The sequence below is a fragment of the Pseudophryne corroboree genome, chromosome 9 (assembly GCF_028390025.1).
Source record: "Pseudophryne corroboree isolate aPseCor3 chromosome 9, aPseCor3.hap2, whole genome shotgun sequence".
NCBI lineage: Eukaryota > Metazoa > Chordata > Amphibia > Anura > Myobatrachidae > Pseudophryne > Pseudophryne corroboree.
The window spans coordinates 291739784-291759811 of record NC_086452.1 but is presented as its reverse complement, the minus strand read 5'-3'; the positions used below and the strand labels follow the sequence as shown (position 1 = coordinate 291759811).

Here is a 20028-nt window from a genome sequence, read left to right as displayed (position 1 = left end):
TGTCTCAAAGGCCATCAGGGGCTCTAAAACGCCCGCTACCTCAGATGGCAGACCCAGATGTCGACACGGATACTGATACCAGTGTCGACGACGATGAGTCTAATCTAATGTCCACTAAGGCCATTCGCTGCATGATTGAGGCAATGAAAGAGGTGTTACACATTTCAGATTTAAACCCAGGTACCACAAAAAAGGGTATTATGTTTGGGGAGAAAAAACTACCCGTAGTTTTTCCCCCATCTGAAGAATTAAATGAAGTGTGTGAAGAAGTGTGGGCTTTCCCTGATAAAAGATTGATAATCTCAAAAAAATTACTAATGGCGTTCCCTTTCCCGCCAGAGGATAGGGCACGTTGGGAAACACCTCCTAGGGTGGATAAAGCGCTCACACGTTTGTCTAAAAAGGTGGCACTTCCGTCTCCGGATACGGCCGCCCTGAAGGAGCCTGCGGATAGAAAACAGGAGGCAATCCTGAAGTCTATATATACACACACAGGCATTATACTTAGACCAGCTATTGCGTCAGCATGGATGTGCAGTGCTGCCGCTGCGTGGTCAGATTCCCTGTCAGAAAATATTGACACCCTAGACAGGGACACTATTCTGCTAACCATAGAGCATATTAAAGACTCAGTCTTATACATGAGAGATGCACAGAGGGAGATCTGCCGGCTGGCATCTAAAATAAGTGCATTGTCTATTTCTGCTAGGAGAGGCTTATGGACCCGGCAGTGGACAGGGGATGCAGATTCCAAAAGGCACATGGAAGTTTTGCCTTATAAGGGTGAGGAGTTATTCGTGGATGGTCTCTCGGACCTCGTTTCCACAGCGACAGCTGGGAAGTCAGCATTTTTACCCCATGTTCCCTCACAGCCTAAAAAAGCGCCGTTTTATCAGGTACAGTCCTTTCGGACCCAGAAAAACAGGCGAGGAAAAGGCGGGTCTTTTCTGTCCAGAGGCAGAGGTAGGGGAAAAAGGCTGCAACAAACAGCTAGTTCCCAGGAGCAAAAGTCCTCCCCCGCTTCTTCCAAGTCCGCCGCATGACGGTGGGGCTCCACAGGCGGAGCCAGGTACGGTGGGGGGCCGCCTCAAAAATTTCAGCGATCAGTGGGCTCGCTCACAGGTGGATCCCTGGATCTTTCAAGTAGTATCTCAGGGGTTCAAGCTGGAATTCGAGGCGTCTCCCCCCCGCCGTTTCCTCAAATCAGCCTTGCCAGCAACTCCCTCGGACAGGGAGGCTGTGCTAGAGGCAATTCACAAGCTGTATTCCCAGCGCGTGATAGTCAAGGTGCCCCTACTTCAACAAGGACGGGGTTACTATTCCACACTGTTTGTGGTACCGAAACCGGACGGTTCGGTGAGACCCATTTGAAATTTGAAATCCTTGAACACATACATAAAAAAATTCAAGTTCAAGATGGAATCGCTCAGGGCGGTTATTGCAAGTCTAGACGAGGGGGATTACATGGTATCCCTGGACATCAAGGATGCTTACCTGCATGTCCCCATTTGCCATCCTCACCAGGAGTACCTCAGATTTGCGGTACAGAATTGCCATTACCAATTCCAGACGCTGCCGTTTGGTCTGTCCACGGCACCGAGGGTGTTTACCAAGGTAATGGCGGAAATGATGATACTCCTTCGAAAAAAGGGAGTTTTAATTATCCCATACTTGGACGATCTCCTAATAAAGGCGAGATCCAAGGAGCAGTTGTTGGTAGGAGTAACACTATCTCAGGAGGTGCTACACCAGCACGGTTGGATTCTAAATATTCCTAAGTCACAGCTGGTTCCGACGACACGTCTACTGTTCCTGGGAATGATTCTGGACACAGTCCAGAAAAAAGTGTTTCTCCCAGAGGAAAAAGCCATGGAGCTGTCGTCTCTAGTCAGAAACCTCCTGAAACCAAAACAGGTGTCGGTGCATCACTGCACGCGAGTCCTGGGAAAGATGGTGGCTTCTTACGAAGCAATTCCTTTCGGCAGGTTCCATGCCAGAATCTTTCAGTGGGACCTGTTGGACCAATGGTCCGGATCGCATCTTCAGATGCATCGGCTAATAACCCTGTCTCCAAGAACCAGGGTGTCTCTACTGTGGTGGCTGCAGAGTGCTCATCTTCTAGAGGGCCGCAGATTCGGCATACAGGACTGGGTCCTGGTGACCACGGATGCCGGCCTTCGAGGCTGGGGGGCAGTCACACAGGGAAGAAACTTCCAAGGACTATGGTCGAGTCAGGAGACTTCCCTACACATAAATATTCTAGAACTGAGGGCCATTTACAATGCCCTAAGTCAGGCAAAATCCCTGCTTCAAATCTAGCCGGTACTGATCCAATCAGACAACATCACGGCAGTCGCCCATGTAAACCGACAGGGCGGCACAAGAAGCAGGATGGCGATGGCAGAAGCCACAAGGATTCTCAGATGGGCGGAAAATCACGTGTTAGCACTGTCAGCAGTGTTCATTCCGGGAGTGGACAACTGGGAAGCAGACTTCCTCAGCAGACACGATCTCCACCCGGGAGAGTGGGGACTTCATCCAGAAGTCTTCACACTGATTGTAAATCGTTGGGAACGGCCACAGGTGGACATGATGGCGTCCCGCCTAAACAAAAAACTAGAGAGATATTGCGCCAGGTCAAGGGACCCTCAGGCGATAGCGGTGGACGCTCTAGTGACACCGTGGGTGTACCAGTGGGTTTATGTGTTCCCTCCTCTGCCTCTCATACCAAAGGTACTGAGAATAATAAGAAAACGAGGAGTAAGGACAATTCTCGTGGTTCCGGATTGGCCAAGAAGAGCGTGGTACCCGGAACTTCAAGAGATGATCTCAGAGGACCCATGGCCTCTGCCGCTCAGACAGGACCTGCTGCAGCAGGGGCCCTGTCTGTTCCAAGACTTACCGCGGCTGCGTTTGACGGCATGGCGGTTGAACGCCGGATCCTAAAGGAAAAGGGCATTCCGGAGGATGTCATTCCTACGCTGATTAAAGCCAGGAAAGATGGAACGGTAAAACATTATCACCGCATATGGCGGAAATATGTTGCTTGGTGTGAGGCCAATAAGGCCCCAACAGAGGAATTTCAGCTGGGTCGATTTCTGCACTTCCTACAGACAGGAGTGTCTATGGGCCTAAAATTAGGCTCCATTAAGGTGCAGATATCGGCTCTGTCGATTTTCTTCCAAAAAGAACTAGCTTCACTACCTGAAGTTCAGACATTTGTAAAAGGAGTGCTGCATATTCAGCCCCCTTTTGTGCCTCCAGTGGCACCCTGGGATCTCAACGTGGTGTTGAATTTCCTAAAATCACATTGGTTTGAACCACTGAAGACCGTGGATCTTAAATATCTCACGTGGAAAGTGGTCATGTTATTGGCCTTGGCTTCGGCCAGGCGTGTTTCAGAAATGGCGGCTTTATCATGCAAAAGCCCTTATCTGATTTTCCATATGGATAGGGCAGAATTGAGGACTCGTCCCCAGTTTCTCCCTAAGGTGGTATCAGCTTTTCACTTGAACCAACCTATTGTAGTGCCTGCGGCTACTATCAACGTGGAGGATTCCAAGTTGCTGTACGTAGTCAGGGCCTTGAAAATTTATGTTTCCAGGACGGCTGGAGTCAGGAAAACTGACTCGCTATTTATCCTGTATGCATCCAACAAACTGGGTGCTCCTGCTTCTAAGCAGACTATTGCTCGCTGGATTTGTAGCACAATTCAGCTGGCGCATTCTGCGGTGGGACTGCCGCGTCCTAAATCAGTTAAAGCCCATTCTACAAGGACGGTGGGCTCATCTTGGGCGGCTGCCCGAGGGGTCTCGGCTTTACAACTTTGCCGAGCTGCTACTTGGTCAGGGGCAAACACGTTTGCAAAATTCTACAAATTTGATACCCTGGCTGAGGAGGACCTTGAGTTCTCTCATTCGGTGCTGCAGAGTCATCCGCACTCTCCCGCCCGTTTGGGAGCTTTGGTATAATCCCCATGGTCCTTTCGGAGTTCCCAGCATCCACTAGGACGTTAGAGAAAATAAGATTTTACTCACCGGTAAATCTATTTCTCGTAGTCCGTAGTGGATGCTGGGCGCCCGTCCCTAGTGCGGATTGTCTGCAATAATTGTACATAGTTATTGTTTAATAACGGGTTATTGTTATGAGCCATCTGTTGAGAGGCTCAGTTTTGTTTCATACTGTTAACTGGATATGGTATCACGTGTTGTACGGTGTGATTGGTGTGGCTGGTATGAGTCTTACCCGGGATTCAAAATCCTTCCTTATTGTGTCAGCTCTTCCGGGCACAGTATCCTAACTGAGGCTTGGAGGAGGGTCATGGTGGGAGGAGCCAGTGCACACCAGGTAGTCTAAAAGCTTTCTTTTAGTTGTGCCCAGACTCCTGCGGAGCCGCTATTCCCCATGGTCCTTTCGGAGTTCCCAGCATCCACTACGGACTACGAGAAATAGATTTACCGGTGAGTAAAATCTTATTTTTTTACTTTCCACTTAAACTAAAGAAATTTGTTTTTCCGTTTTGTTTTTTTGGGGGGTTTTTCTCTCCCCTTCAACTACTTTGTGGGATCGGTATGATCTTGCTCTGCTCTGTGAATTTACTTCAGCATGACTTCTGTCCACTGCACAAATTCCCTGCTTGTTCTTTACACTGCCCATATACACTGTTGGTCGGCTACAAAGTAGACCACAGTTAATACTCAAACCTATACAAGTGCGGGGAGACAGGCCACAAGTTCAGTGTTGACACATTCCACTGGGTTGGTGATGGCCTCCTGGGCAGCGTGACATGGGGCTTAGGCAGAACAGGTCTGTCATGCAGATTCCTGGTCTTCGGTCTACTCATGTGCTCATTTTTACTGTTTTTTCATCTTTATGACGCCCACGATTGGCGTACAGTTCTTTCCTGTGGGTGGCTGTTGAACGTCCCATGGTTCAGTGTCCCACCAGCCTTGCTGCAAGAAATCTGAGGCTTTTTCGTCACCTACTGTTGAATCCTTTTCTCTGAAGCAGGCTGTGGGACACTGTTCACTCCATGCCAACTTTCAATCACATGGTCCAGTGTCCCACAGCCTGCTTTAGAGAAAAGTTTTCAACAGTAAGTGACCAAATTTCCTCATCTTTTTTTCTGGTACATTTCCACTCACCCTGACTTAACCCAAAATTGTCTTTTACTCGCCTACTCCACAGCCATGGATTTAAAAGATGCATTACAGTTGTTTATACCTCTATTTATGAATCATGTGTATTTAGTTTTCAATAAATGCTCTAAACTGCCTATTCATTCAATAACTTATTCTATCATGTTTAGAGTGACAATTCTGCAACAGAAACTAGGTAAATTATAATGCCTTCTGGACCACTTTATTACTTATATTACACATTGTACTCATTTACATGCCACAAGTCATGGTTTATATTCTAGTGGAACTGGACAATTATACCTGATAATGCTATAATATATTTTTTTTTTTTCATGCCTCCCAGGATCCTGAAGTGATGGCTGCATTTCAAGATGTAGCTCAAAACCCAGCCAACATATCGAAGTATCAGAGCAACCCAAAAGTCATGAACCTGATTAGCAAGTTATCTACTAAATTCGGAGGCAGCGCATAACTTTAAATATATTTTCAGCGACAGTATTATGGTGAAGAAATGTAACTGAGAAGATCTCATGGACATCTCCGTGTTCTCACAACTGTCCTCTTGTCTCTTATTCTTTGTGACATGACATGGCTGTATAAATACTGTACAACAGATAACAAAAGGTTAAAAAAAAAAAACCATATATTCTGATAATTGAAATGTTTATAGATCTGAAAGATGACATACATTATGTTTTTTCTTTGTTTCTTATTTCAATCTTAGCTGGATTATACTAAAGACAATTTGAATAACTGGACATTTTTCACAAAAATCAAGAATGCCACTTCTCTTAGCAATATCTTTTTGAGTTGCAATATAATAAACACTGAACTGTAAAAAGAAAATATATATTTTTTTTTTTGTTTGTTTCTATTAACATTGTGAACATACAGCAGCAAAAAAGCGTATCGGACAGAGACGAGAAGGGGAGAAAGGTGACCCATTCAGTGTAGCTGCCCTCTCCACTCCTGCTTCCTTTGCTGGTGCCCCTAACATCCTCCCTCCTCCCCAGTGCTCTTGTCAGCCAGCCATCTGCTTGGGCAACCATCCAATCTCCCTTGAAGTGCCACAATCAGCTCCTCATTACTGTTTCCTCTTCACCTTCCCTTGTAACTGCTCTGCTTACAACAGCCCCAATAACCCCCTTCCCATTCTATTTTCTCAGTTAACCTTCTGTTGTGTGGTTTGAGGTGAGGCGGGGGGCCCTGCCTATTTGGTCTGTCCTGGGCTCAACAATTTCTGATCTCAGCCATGGAATCATACATCTTCTTTTTTTTTTTTTTTTTTTTTTTTTGCCGGTTGTGTGTGTGTGTGTGTTTTTTTTTTTACATTGCTATGCGAATAAGACACACAGGTAGACTCTGCTGATTACAATGATATTCGGCATGCCTATATTCTGTGTGCCACCATTTCTGTGTCTGCATACGAAATACTACGTTAGTGTTTTCTAGGTAAACACTAGCGTAGTATTTCTCTAGCATCCATAAGGGATATTGGAGACAGATTTAGTACGATGGGTATAGACTGGTCCAAAGGAGCCAGTGCACTTTAAATTTCTTCAACTGGGTGTGCTGGCTCCTCCCCTCTATGCCCCCTCCCACAGACAGTTTAGAAAAAAGTACCCTCATGAGAGGATGTACACTCTGCTAGCTCCAGGGTTTTTATTTATTTAATTTTGAACTTTTACTTATTTTGGTATGCTGTTTGGGCAACAGCATACCTGCGCCATGGGAGTTAGGGGGAGATGGTTATTGGCCTCATAAGGTGCAGAGCCACTTCTCCACTGCAAGACCACCGTCCTGAGGGGCTGTTTGTTCAGCAGGGCACTGCGCCTTAGCTGTCACAGCCGCAGCTTGCCGCACACCCCTAACAGAGCCTTAAGGAGATCATCGTGGTGAGTACAAACTGGGGGCCCTGCTAGGGGGGCCCCCAGTTCATTGTGAGGCGTATTGGCCCCGCGGGTGCCCCTACATGAGACTGGCTGGAGGTGTGTTGTACCAAGCATTTATGTGAGGCTACACAGCCTGTGGAGACATTGCCAGTATAAAACTTGTTAGTAGCTCTGGCACCATAGCGGGGGGCGGAGCTACATCAGAGCGGGCTCAGCAGCTTTTTGGCGCCTTCCTCTGCATAAGCAAGCAGCAGCCTCCTGCAGCTCCTCAAAACGGTCACAGGATCACTGGCACCGGGTGTAGATTGGGAGAGCCGCTATTAGTGCACAGTTTACTTTCTCACTGGGGCTGTACAGCGTTGGGTATGCTTTGGTCCTCTCTTCTGTGTCTCCTCTCACATGCAATAGGGCAGGCTTATATTGTATTCAGTCTGTGTTGTATGTGTATTGTTTCTGTCTTTCATTATGATGAAACAGAAGTCATGCAATGTATGTAATGCCAGATTCTCCCCTAGTTCATCGGGCTCCATATCCTGTGAGCAGTGTAGTCAGTAATCACAAAATGCTGATAACAACATGGGAGAATGTCCAGAGCCTTCCTGGTTGGGGGCTATATAAAAATCATGATGTCTGATAGGTCATCTCAGCTCACTGCCAATGCCAATAAAACACAAGAACTGCAACAAGCAGTGGCTAGCCTAACTGCCAAGGCTGATGCTTCCCATCCTCCGCTGTCTACTACAGGTGCACAAAAACGTGCTTTGCCTGCAGTCCTGTCAGATTCTGATGATGATTTACAGGTGGATGGGGATGATGGGGATTCCACTCCTACACTGGGTATCTAACCCCTCATATTGGCTGTACGAGATGTGTTAAAGCTCCCCTTGGAAGATGCTACTAAGCAGTCATTTTTCCTCCAACAAGACAAACGGACAGTCACCTTTCCTGATTCCAAAGAATTGGTTTATTTAAATTAGCATGGAAAAATCCAGATAAAAATATCAGGTGTCCAAAAGGTTTTTAAATACCTTCCCATTTGCCCCTGAGGCAGGAAATTCTGGTAAGAATCTCCAGCAGTAGACATCTCAGTCTCTCGCCTTTCTAAAAAGGTGGCGCTCCTTGCTCCGGGCTCTTTTACGGTAAAGGACCAGGGGGATAGGAACATAGAGACCACTCTAAAATCTATCTACACTGCTGCAGGTGTAGCTCAAAGACCGGTCATTGCTGGTTGGTGTTTGACACATGCCATTCATACTCTGATTCAAGAGGGTCTTTCAGGTGTTATGACCTTGGTTACTACTGTAACTTTCCTAAAACACATTCAGGACACAGCAGGAGTCCTTTGTGACTCCTTTAAAGAGATTGGCAATATAAATGCTAAAACCACTGCTATGGCTGTGTCTGCACACAGAGCCATATGGTTACGTCAGTGAATTGCAGACGCTGACTCCAAACGTAATGTGGAATCTCTTCCCTTCACAATTAAATGGCTCTTCAGAGGTGAATTGGATGCATGGATCTCCAAAGCTACTGCTGGGAAATCCACGTTTCTCCCTTCAAGTGCTCCACCTGCTGGGCGTACCTACCCGGGACGTCTACTCGGTCCTTTCAGTCCTCCAGATTTCGATCTAGGGCCCGGGGTGCCTCCAATGCAGCTAGAGGCTCCAGAGGTAAGCCTAACAAACCAGCCGTTGCTGGCTTTCGGGAACAGAGCACCAGTACAGCTTCCACAAAGACTTCAGCATGACGGTGCTCACCCACCCCGAGGGGATCTCATGGTGGGAGCTCTGTTACGTCACCACAGCCACATCTGGGACGGTTCCTGCCAAGGTACCTGGGTAAGGGACCTTATTTCTCAGTGTTACAAACTGGAGTTCAATGGTGCTCCTCCCCAATGATTTTTCAAATCAGGCTTGCCAGTTTTGGAAGATATGCGTTTTAAGCTACTGCTGGCCGTCGACAAGTTGGTCCAGTCCCGGGTCATTGTTCCAGTACCGCTGCTACAGCAAGGACAAGGTTACTACTCCAGTCTGTTTGTAGTGCCAAAACCAGACAGGTCTGTGAGACCCATTTTGAATCTGAAGTCCTTGAAGCCTTACCTGAAGGTTTTCAAATTCAAGATGGAATGTTTGAGAGCGGTGATCATGGGCCCGGAACAACAGGAATTCCCCGTGTCCCTGGATATCAAGGATGCCTACCGACATATCCCAATTTGGCCTTCTCATCAGGCTTATCTGCGGTCGCCCTACTGAACGATCACTACCGGTTTCAGGTGTTGCCCTTCGGCCTGTGTACAGCTCCGAGGGTGTTCACGAAGGTGATGGCGGAAATGATGTTCCAGCTCAGAGTCCAGGAGGTCAACATTGTCCCTTACCTGGACGATTTCTTGATAAAAGCAAGTTTAAGGGAACTTCTACTGCTCCTTATAGATCGCACTATCCAACTTCTGTCTCACCACGGGTGGATCCTCATCTACAGAAGTCACAACTGGAACCGTCTCAAAGGCTCCTGTTTCTGGGTATGATATTGTATACGGTAGCTCAGAGAATGTTCCTCCCAGATGACAAGGTGAGAACACTTCAAGACATGGTTCGCATGGTTCTCCAACCTGCTCGAGTTTCCATCCATCTTTGCATAAAATTGTTTGGAAAAATTGTGGCATCGTACGAGGCGATACAGTTCGGAATGTTCCATGCCAGATCCTTCCAATTGGACATCCTGAACAAGTGCTAAGCTTCACATCTTCAGATGCACCAGATGATTCAGCTGTCACTCCAGCTCAGGATTTCACTCCTGTGGTGGTTACAGTCTTCCAACCTGCTGGAAGGTCGATGTTTCAGGATTCAGAATTGGATCCTCCTCATGACGGATGGAGAGTTGTCACCCAGGGGGCGCAGTTCCAGGGCAGGTGGCCTGCCCAAGAGGCCCTACTTCCGATCAACATTCTGGAACTTCGGGCTATCTACAGTGCTCTGATTCAGGTCTCCCCTCTACTCAGGGATCAGGCGATCCAGGTTCAGTCGGACAACGCCACGGCAGTGGCATACATCAATCGACCGGGAGGGACGAAAAGCAGGGCCTGCATGCGAGAAGTGTCAAAAATACTCCTCTGGATGGAAAGAAATGCAAGAGCGCTGTCCGCAATTTTCATTTCAGGAGTGGCCAACTGGGAAGCTGACTTCCTGAGTCGCCACGACCTCCACCCGGGGGAGTAGGGATTACATCCTCGGGCGTTTCAACAGATTGTTGACGGGTGGGGAGACCCGCAGATCGATATGATGGCGGCTTCTCGCCTCAACAAGAAGCTTCGCTGCTGCTGCTCGTGAACCAGATCATGGACTGATCGCCTAGTCACGCTGGGAGTGCACGCCTGCGATGGAGCCACCTCAGAAGAGCACGGCTCCATCTGTATCTTTGGCCAGTTTCGTCCATTCCTCTTTGCAGCACTTCTCAAGCTCCATCAGGTTGGGTGGGAAGTGTCTGTGCACAGCCATTTTCAGATCTCTCCAGAGCTGTACAATCGGATCCAAGGCTGGGCTCTGGCTTGGCCACTCAAGGATATTCACACAGTTGTCCTGAAGCCACTCCTTTGATATCTTGGCTGTGTGCTTAGGGTCGTTGTCCTGCTGAAAACCGTCGCCCCTGTCTGAGGTCAAGAGCGCTCTGGAGCAGGTTTTCATCCGGTATATGTCTGTACATTGCTGCATTCATATTTCTCTCTATCCTGACTAATCATCGAGTTCTTGGTCACCTCCCTGACTTAGGGCCTTTCTCCCCCGATCGCTCAGTTTAGATGGCCGGCCAGGAAGAGTCCTGGTGGTTCCAAACTTCTTCCGTTTACAAGTGATGGGGGCCACTATGCTCACTGGGATCTTCAAAGCAGCAGATATTTTTCTGCACCTTTCCCCAGATTTGTGCCTTGAGATAATCCTGTCTGTGAGTTCTACAGACAATTCCTTTGACTTCATGCTTGGTTTGTGCTCAGACATGCACTGTCAAGTGTGGGACCTTATATAGACAGTTGTGTGCCTTTCCAAATCATGTCCAATCAACTGAATTTACCACAGGTGGACTTCAATTATGCTGTAGGACAGTGATGGCTAACCTTGACACTCCAGCTGTTGTTGAACTACATATCCCAGCATGCCCTGCATCAGTTTTGATATTTGGCCATGCTAAAACTGATGCAGGGCATGCTGGGATGTGTAGTTCAACAACAGCTGGAGTGTCGAGGTTAGCCATCACTGCTGTAGGAGCATCTCAAGGATGATTAGTGGAAACCGGATGCACCTGAGCTCAATTTTGAGTTGCATGAAAAAGACTGTGAATACTTATCTACATGTGGTTTCTTAGTTTTTTTATTTTTAATAAATTTGCATAAATGTAAAAAAAAAAAAATCTCTGTCATTATGAGGTGTTGTGTGTAGAATTTTGAGGGGAAAAAATTATTTATTCCATTTTGCAATAAGGCTGTAAAATAACAAAATGTGGAAAAAGTGAAGCGCATGAGAATACTTTCCAGATTCACTATATATATATATATATATATATATATATATATATATATATATTGTGACATAAAGGAGATGGAGTAACATATAGGGCATTACAAACGACAGGAGCTACCAATGTGAACATACATATGAAGTCAATATAAATGCAACCAGGAAGTAAGAAAGAGAACCAGAATAGTCATTGTGTCAAACACCATAATTAGGTGTTGCAGCGATGTTAAAGTGCCGACCAGAAGAAGTGCATATCGACAGAACATTTCAGCATAAACCGTTACCCTTCATGGAAACATGATATAAGTGATGAGCGAGGTTCGGTTTTACTCGGTTCTCAAAACGGCATCTTATTGGCTATCCAAAACACGTGACATCCGTGAGCCAATAAGATGCTGTTTTGAGAACCGAGTAAAACCGAATCCGCTCATCACTAGATATAATACCATAACAAGTGATATTAAAAGAAATAGAGAGGGGGAGAGCATGAAGGAAAAGGGGGATGATAAGACACGGACAAACAAGGGACATAGGGGCAGATGTATTAACCTGGAAAAGGCATGAGGAAGTGATAAATCAGTGATATTTGCAATGTGATAAAGGCAGCAGCCAATCAGATCCTAACTGTTAATTTACATATTGGAGCTGATTGGCTGGTGCCTTTATCACCTTGCACATATCACTGGTTTATCACTTCCTTATGCCTTCTCCAGGTTAATACATCTGCCCCATAGATTCTCCACTACCTTTACGACAAACAAATTTGTGCAATGTATGTGAGAACAATCAAAAGTCAGTTGACCTGCCTAAGGAGATAACCTGTGTGACTGGGTTCAGCTGAACAATGTATGTTTCCCATTTTTCATTAAAGTGACTGACTTAATATCTGGCAATGTGGCTTGGCACTCAAACTATATTAGTTTTAAAACCATACTTTAAACTTCCAACAGAAGAGGAGGATATTTAGTGATCCAGTGTGACAGAAATATTTTCCTGGCTACCGTTAAAATAACAGTAAGTGCTGGTAGAATTAGTTTACAATTGCTTCCCAGATTCCATTGGAAAAAGTTTAGTAGTAAAGAAAACAAGTGGACAAATTTTTTTATTATCATAAGCCACTACTTTATCCCAAAAACACCTTATCTTGCCACATTCCTAGAAATTATGGAAGAAGGAGGCTTCTATAGCTCTACATTTTGGCATCTCACAGTTTCTTCCGGGACCATGTGTTTCCTTTGTGCATGTGAGATCTACATTCTATGCAGGACCTTTAGATGGACCTCTTGTAGAGCTGCCGAGTGCAGATATTTTATGGAAGACGAACAATGTTGTAACCATACATCAGAGGAATCTATCAAAGGAATATATGGATGGGCCCGTTGCATGCTGGGAGGCTGAAAAGCTTTGACCAATTGGTGCAAATCCGCTGTCGCTTCATCATATCCTGTGGATCCTGCCGGAAAAAGAACGTTTACCGTATGGAAAGTTAGGTATTTCAGCTATCAGAGATGTTTTTGAATCGGGAAGCACCAGTCTCTCTTTTATATACTTGCGAGAAACTTTTGGTGTCTTCCATAGGTGCTTTTCTATGTATCTTCAAGTCAGACACTTTGTTCAGATGGGACCAGCTACTACTATGGATCCTACAACTGACACAGTGCTACCTGTTATGTCATTTGTTCGTTGCAATACATATAAAACTAGGCTATTTATACCCTTACTTGATTAAGTGTACTACAGCATATTCCTGTGCACGCTCACTCTCAAAATTTCTAATATCTCCACCTCCTGGCTCAGACAAATCAGTTTTTTGTTTGGTATGGCAGGAGCCGGACAGTGGTCTAGAGGGGGTGTAGTACGGGTGACCGGCGGTCTCCTTACCGACGCCGGGATCCCGGCGGGGAGGGGCGAGTGCAGCAAGCCCCTTGCGGGCTTGCTGTGCTCGCCACGCTGCGGGCTCGGTGGCGACCTGCGGTCGCCACGGGTTCTATTCCCACTCTATGGGTGTCGTGGACACCCACGAGTGGAAATAGTCCCTGTTGGTCGGCATGCCGACCATCGGGATAGTGAGCCGTCGGGCTCACGGAGGAGGTCATGTGACTGTCGGTCAGCCGACCGGCGGTCACATGACTACCACCCGTCTAGAGGGCTGCTGGGTTTTTTAGCAGCCATAAGCTTTTTTATTTTTATAGTCTTCCTATTTTTTTGAGCGATCTTTAGAAAAAGCGTCTTATACGTACCTTAGAGTCACTCCAACCACTTCACACTGGGTCGCGACTACACTTACCCATGAGTACAATGCTGTTTCGGTGGGTGTCTGTGTCGGATGTATTAGCAAGTCCAGCAGACGTTACCAGCCTGTGGCCGGAGCACGGAGAGAAGGTAAGGCATCGGTTCCACTTAGAGAGGGAACATGGACACAGCCACACTGTTTTGGGAGGAGACTACCAACCAAACAGTCGCTGGCGCGGCTGACACCTATGGTGCACCAGCGCTAGGCTCTAGGGGTAGTATGAGGCCGTGATCCCTAGGGTTGATGTCGGCAGTGGGAAGTCAGACGCTCCTTTGGTCGTCCCTCCACCTGGTTCATGACCAGTTTCCTCCGGTTCTCCCGCCATGAACGGAGTTCCCACTTCCATCTGAGACGCTGTACACAAAGGGGACCCAGTCGCAGCATAGGTGGCTGTGTGACGGGTGCATCTGTGTTCACTGAGCGTCTGTGTTCACTATAGGTTCATGGAGCGGCAGTGTACACTAGTAGCGTCTGGATCCACTCAGCATTCGCAAGTGTATTGATCGGTCCTGGAAGGGAGGTGTGTCTCCCTGTATCCCACTCTACTGAGTACGGGTAATACAGCACTAAGTCTCTATCTACCTTTTTAAGTACAAATAGTTAGATAAATGCCTATTGCATATAAGTCTGTATACTATTACTGTTGTATCTTTCGCGATGCATCTGAATATGGTAGATCTGTTTAAAGATGATTCAGTAGTATGTTCTCCTACATACTTGAAATGTAGTTGATGATGTACTCATATTGCTTATTTCTCTGACGTCCTAGTGGATGCTGGGAACTCCGTAAGGACCATGGGGAATAGCGGGCTCCGAAGGAGGCTGGGCACTCTAGAAAGATTTATGACTACCTGGTGTGCACTGGCTCCTTCCACTATGACCCTCCTCCAAGCCTCAGTTAGATCTTGTGCCCGGCCGAGGTTGGATGCACACTAGGGGCTCTCCTGAGCCCTTAGAAAGAAAGTATAGATTTAGGTTTTTTATTTTCAGTGAGACCTGCTGGCAACAGGCTCACTGCAGCGAGGGACTAAGGGGAGAAGAAGCGAACTCGCCTGCTTGCAGCCGGATTGGGCTTCTTAGGCTACTGGACACCATTAGCTCCAGAGGGATCGACCGCAGGCCCAGTCCTTGGTGTTCGGTCCCGGAGCCGCGCCGCCGTCCCCCTTACAGAGCCAGAAGCAAGAAGAGGTCCGGAAAATCGGCGGCAGAAGACATCAGTCTTCACCAAGGTAGCGCACAGCACTGCAGCTGTGCGCCATTGCTCCTCATACACACTTCACACTCCGGTCACTGAGGGTGCAGGGCGCTGGGGGGGGGGGGCGCCCTGAGAAGCAATAACAACACCTTGGCTGGCAAAAATACCACAATATATAGCCCCAGAGGCTATATATGTGGAAAATACCCCTGCCAGAATCCAGAAAAAAGCGGGAGAATAGTCCGCGGAAAAGGGGCGGAGCTATCTCCCACAGCACACTGGCGCCATTTCTCCTTCACAGATCCGCTGGAAGGAAGCTCCCTTGCTCTCCCCTGCAGTCTACACTACAGAACAGGGTTAAAACAGAGAGGGGGGGCACTAAATTTAGGCGCAGTATAAATTATATAAAAGCAGCTATAGGGGACATAACTCAGTTAGTCCCTGCATTATATAGCGCTCTGCTGTGTGCTGGCATACTCTCACTCTGTCCCCCCAAAGGGCTTTTGTGGGTCCTGTCCTCATTGGAGCATTCCTTGTGTGTGTGCGGTGTGTCGGTACGGCTGTGTCGACATGTTTGATGAGGAGACTTATGTGGAGGCGGAGCAGATGCCGATAAATGAGATGTCGCCCCTGTGGGCCGACACCAGAGTGGATGGATAGGTGGAAGGTATTAACGACAGTGTCAACTCCTTACATAAAAGGCTGGATGACGTAACAGCTATGGGACAGCCGGCTTCTCAGCCTGCGCCTGCCCAGACGTCTCAAAGGCCATCAACGCTCCCTCAGATGGCAGACACAGATGTCGACACGGAGTCTGACTCCAGTGTCGACGAGGTTGAGACATATACACAATCCACTAGGAACATCCGTTACATGATCCCGGCAATATAAAATGTGTTACACATTTCTGACATTAACCCAAGTACCACTAAAAACAAAGGGTTTTATGTGTGGGGAGAAAAAGCAGGCAGTGTTTTGTTCCCCCATCAAATGAGTGAATGAAGTGTGAAAAAGCGTGGGTTTCCCCGATAAGAAACTGGTAATTTCTAACAAGTTACTGATGGCGTACCCTTTCCCGCCAGAGGATAAGTTACGCTGGGAGATATCCCCTAGGGTGGATAAGGCGCTCACACGTTTGTCAAGGTGGCACTGCCGTCTTAGGATACGGCCACTTTGAAGGTACCTGCTGATAAATAGCAGGAGGCTATCCTGAAGTCTGTATTTACACACTCAGGTACTAGACTGAGACCTGCAGTCTGCTGCAGCGTGGTCTGTACCCCTTTCAAACAGGGATACTATTTTGCGAACATAAGACGTCGTCTTATATATGAGGGATGCACAGAGGAATATTTTGCCGGCTGGCATCCTGAATTATTGCAATGTCCATTCTGTCAGGAGGGTATTGGAGACCCGACACTGGACAGGTGATGCTGACTTTAAAAGGCACATAGAGCCTTATAAGGGTGAGGAATTGGTTGGGGATGGTCTCTGGGACCTCGTATCCACAGCAACAGCTGGGATGAAAATATTTTACCTCAGGTTTCCTCACAGCCTAAGAAAAGCACTGTATTATCAGGTACAGTCCTTTCGGCTTCAAAAAAGCAGGCGGGTCAAACGAGGGAAGAGGAAAAAAGCTGCACCAGCAGCCAGTTCCCAGAATCAAAATTCTTCCCCTGCTTCCTCTGAATCCACCGCATGACGCGGGGGCTCCACAGGCGTAGTCAGGTACGGTGGGGGGCCGCCTCAAAAATTTCAGCGATCAGTGGGCTCGCTCACAGGTGGATCCCTGGATCCTTCAAGTAATATCTCAGGGGTACAAGCTGGAAGTCGAGGCGTCTCCCCCCCGCCGTTTACTCAAATCTGCCTTGCCGACAACTCCCTCAGGCAGGGAGGCTGTGCTAGAGGCAATTCACAAGCTGTATTCCCAGCAGGTGATAGTCAAGGTGCCCCTACTTCAACAAGGACGGGGTTACTATTCCACACTGTTTGTGGTACCGAAACCAGCCGGTTCGGTGAGACCCATTTTAAAATGGAAATCCTTGAACACTTACATAACAAAGTTCAAGATGGAATCGCTCAGGGCGGTTATTGCAAGCCTGGACGAGGGGGATTACATGGTATCCCTGGACATCAAGGATGCTTACCTGCATGTCCCTATTTACCTTCCTCACCAGGAGTACCTCAGATTGTGGTACAGGATTGCCATTACCAATTCCAGACACTACCGTTTGGACTGTCCACGGCACCGAGGGTGTTTACCAAGGTAATGGCAGAAATGATGATACTCCTTCAAAAAAAGGAGTTTTTATTTATCCCATACTTGGACGATCTCCTTATAAAGGCAAGGTCCAGGGAGCAGTTACTGGTCAGAGTAGCACTATCGCAGGAGGTGCTACAACAGCATGGCTGGATTCTGAACATTCCTAAGTCATAGCTGGTTCCTTCCACTCGCTTACTGTTCCTGGGGATGATTTTGGACACAGAACAGAAAAAAAGTGTTTCTCCCGCAGGAGAAAGCCAAGGAGCTGTCATCTCTAGTCAGAGACCTCCTAAAACCAAAAAGGGTATCGGTGCATCGTTGCACACGAGTCCTGGGAAAAATGGTGGCTTCATACGAAGCAATTCCATTCGGCAGGTTCCATGCGAGGACCTTCCAGTGGGACCTCTTGGATAAGTGGTCGGGATCGCATCTTCAAATGCATCAAATGATAACCCTGTCTCCAAGGACCAGGGTGTCTCTACTGTGGTGGCTGCAGGGTGCTCATCTTCTAGAGGGCCGCAGTTTCGGCATACAGGACTGGGTCCTGGTGACCACGGAGGCCAGCCTTCGAGGCTGGGGAGCAGTCACACAGGGAAGAAACTTACAGGGCCTATGGTCAAGTCAGGAGACTTCCCTACATATAAATTCTGGAACTGAGGGCCATTTACAATGCCCTAAGTCAGGCAAGACCCCTGCTTCAAAATCAGCCGGTACTGATACAGTCAGACAACCTCACGGCAGTCGCCCATGTGAACCGACAGGGCGGCACAAGAAGCAGGATGGCAATGGCAGAAGCCACAAGGATTCTCCGATGGGCGGAAAATCACGTACTAGCACTGTCAGCAGTGTTCATTCCGGGAGTGGACAACTGGGAAGCAGACTTCCTCAGCAGACACGACCTACACCCGGGAGAGTGGGGACTTCATCCAGAAGTCTTCCTGCTGTTGGTAAACCGTTGGGAAAGGCCACAGGTGGACATGATGGCGTCCCGCCTCAACAAAAAGCTAAAGAGATATTGCGCCAGGTCAAGGGACCCTCAGGCGATAGCTGTGGACGCTCTAGTGACACCGTGGGTGTACTAGTCGGTTTATGTGTTCCCTCCTCTGCCTCTCATACCAAAGGTACTGAGAATAATAAGATGGCGAGGAGTAAGAACGATACTCGTGGTTCCGGATTGGCCAAGAAGGGCTTGGTACCCGGAACTTCAGAAAATGATATCAGAGGACCCATGGCCTCTGCCGCTCAGACAGGACCTGCGTCAGCAGGGGCCCTGTCTGTTCCAAGACTTACCGCGGCTGCGTTTGACGGCATGGCGATTGAACGCCGGATCCTGAAGGAAAAGGGTATTCCGGAAGAAGTCATTCCTACGCTTATTAAAGCCAGGAAAGATGTTACGGCAAAGCATTATCACCGCATATGGCGGAAATATGTTGCATGGTGCGAGGCCAAAAAGGCCCCAACAGAGGAATTTCCTCTAGGTCGATTTCTACATTTCCTGCAAGCAGGAGTGAATATGGGCCTAAATCTAGGCTCCATTAAAGTACAGATCTCGGCTCTGTCGATTTTCTTTCAAAAAGAACTAGCTTCAGTACCTGAAGTTCAGACATTGTGAAAGGAGTGCTGCATATTCAGCCCCCGTTTGTGCCCCCTGTGGCACATTGGGATCTCAACGTGGTGTTGAGTTTTTCTTAAAATCACATTGGTTTGAGCCACTAAAAACCGTGGATCTAAAATATCTCACGTGGAAAGTGGTCATGTTGTTGGCCTTGGCTTCGGCCAGGCGAGTGTCAGAATTGGCGGCTTTATCATGTAAAAGCCCTTATCTGATTTTCCATATGGATAGGGCAGAATTGAGGACTCGTCCCCAATTTCTCCCTAAGGTGGTGTCAGTGTTTCACCTGAACCAGCCTATTGTGGTGCCGGCGGCTACTAGTGAATTGGAGGACTCCAAGTTGCTAGACGTTGTCAGGGCCCTGAAAATATATGTTTCCAGGACGGCTGGAGTCAGAAACTCTGACTCGCTGTTTATCCTGTATGCACCCAACAAGCTGGGTGCTCCTGCTTCTAAGCAGTCTATTGCTCGCTGGATTTGTAGTACAATTCAGCTTGCACATTCTGTGGCAGGCATACCACAGCCATAATCTGTAAATGCCCATTCCTCAAGGAAGGTGGGCTCATCTTGGGCGGCTGCCCGAGGGGTCTCGGCTTTACAACTTTGCCGAGCAGATACTTGGTCAGGGGCAAACATGTTTGCAAAATTCTACAAATTTGATACCCTGGCTGAGGAGGACCTGGAGTTCTCTCATTCGGTGCTACAGAGTCATCCGCACTCTCCCGCCCGTTTGGGAGCTTTGGTATAATCCCCATGGTCCTTACGGAGTTCCCAGCATCCACTAGGACGTCAGAGAAAATAAGAATTTACTCACCGGTAATTCTATTTCTCGTAGTCCGTAGTGGATGCTGGGCGCCCATCCCAAGTGCGGATTGTCTGCAATACTTGAAAATAGTTATTGTTAACTAAAGGGTTATTGTTGAGCCATCTGTTGAGAGGCTCAGTTGTTTTCATACTGTCAAACTGGATATAGTATCACGAGTTGTACGGTGTGATTGGTGTGGCTGGTAAGAGTCTTACCCGGGATTCTAAATCCTTCCTTATTATGTCAGCTCGTCCGGGCACAGTGTCCTAACTGAGGCTTGGAGGAGGGTCATAGTGGGAGGAGCCAGTGCACACCAGGTAGTCAT

General features: G+C 47.7%; 1 protein-coding gene across 1 annotated transcript in view; it reads left to right on the top strand.

Annotated features, from left to right (window-relative positions):
• ST13 (ST13 Hsp70 interacting protein) overlaps positions 1 to 5987 on the top strand; it is a 271413-nt gene extending 265426 nt beyond the window's left edge. The window contains exon 12 of the mRNA XM_063940373.1: positions 5485 to 5987. Within this exon, the coding sequence (XP_063796443.1) occupies positions 5485 to 5613 (129 nt within the window). The 3' untranslated portion in view covers positions 5614 to 5987. The remainder of the gene's footprint in view (positions 1 to 5484) is intronic.
• Positions 5988 to 20028: the final 14041 nt, after the last annotated feature.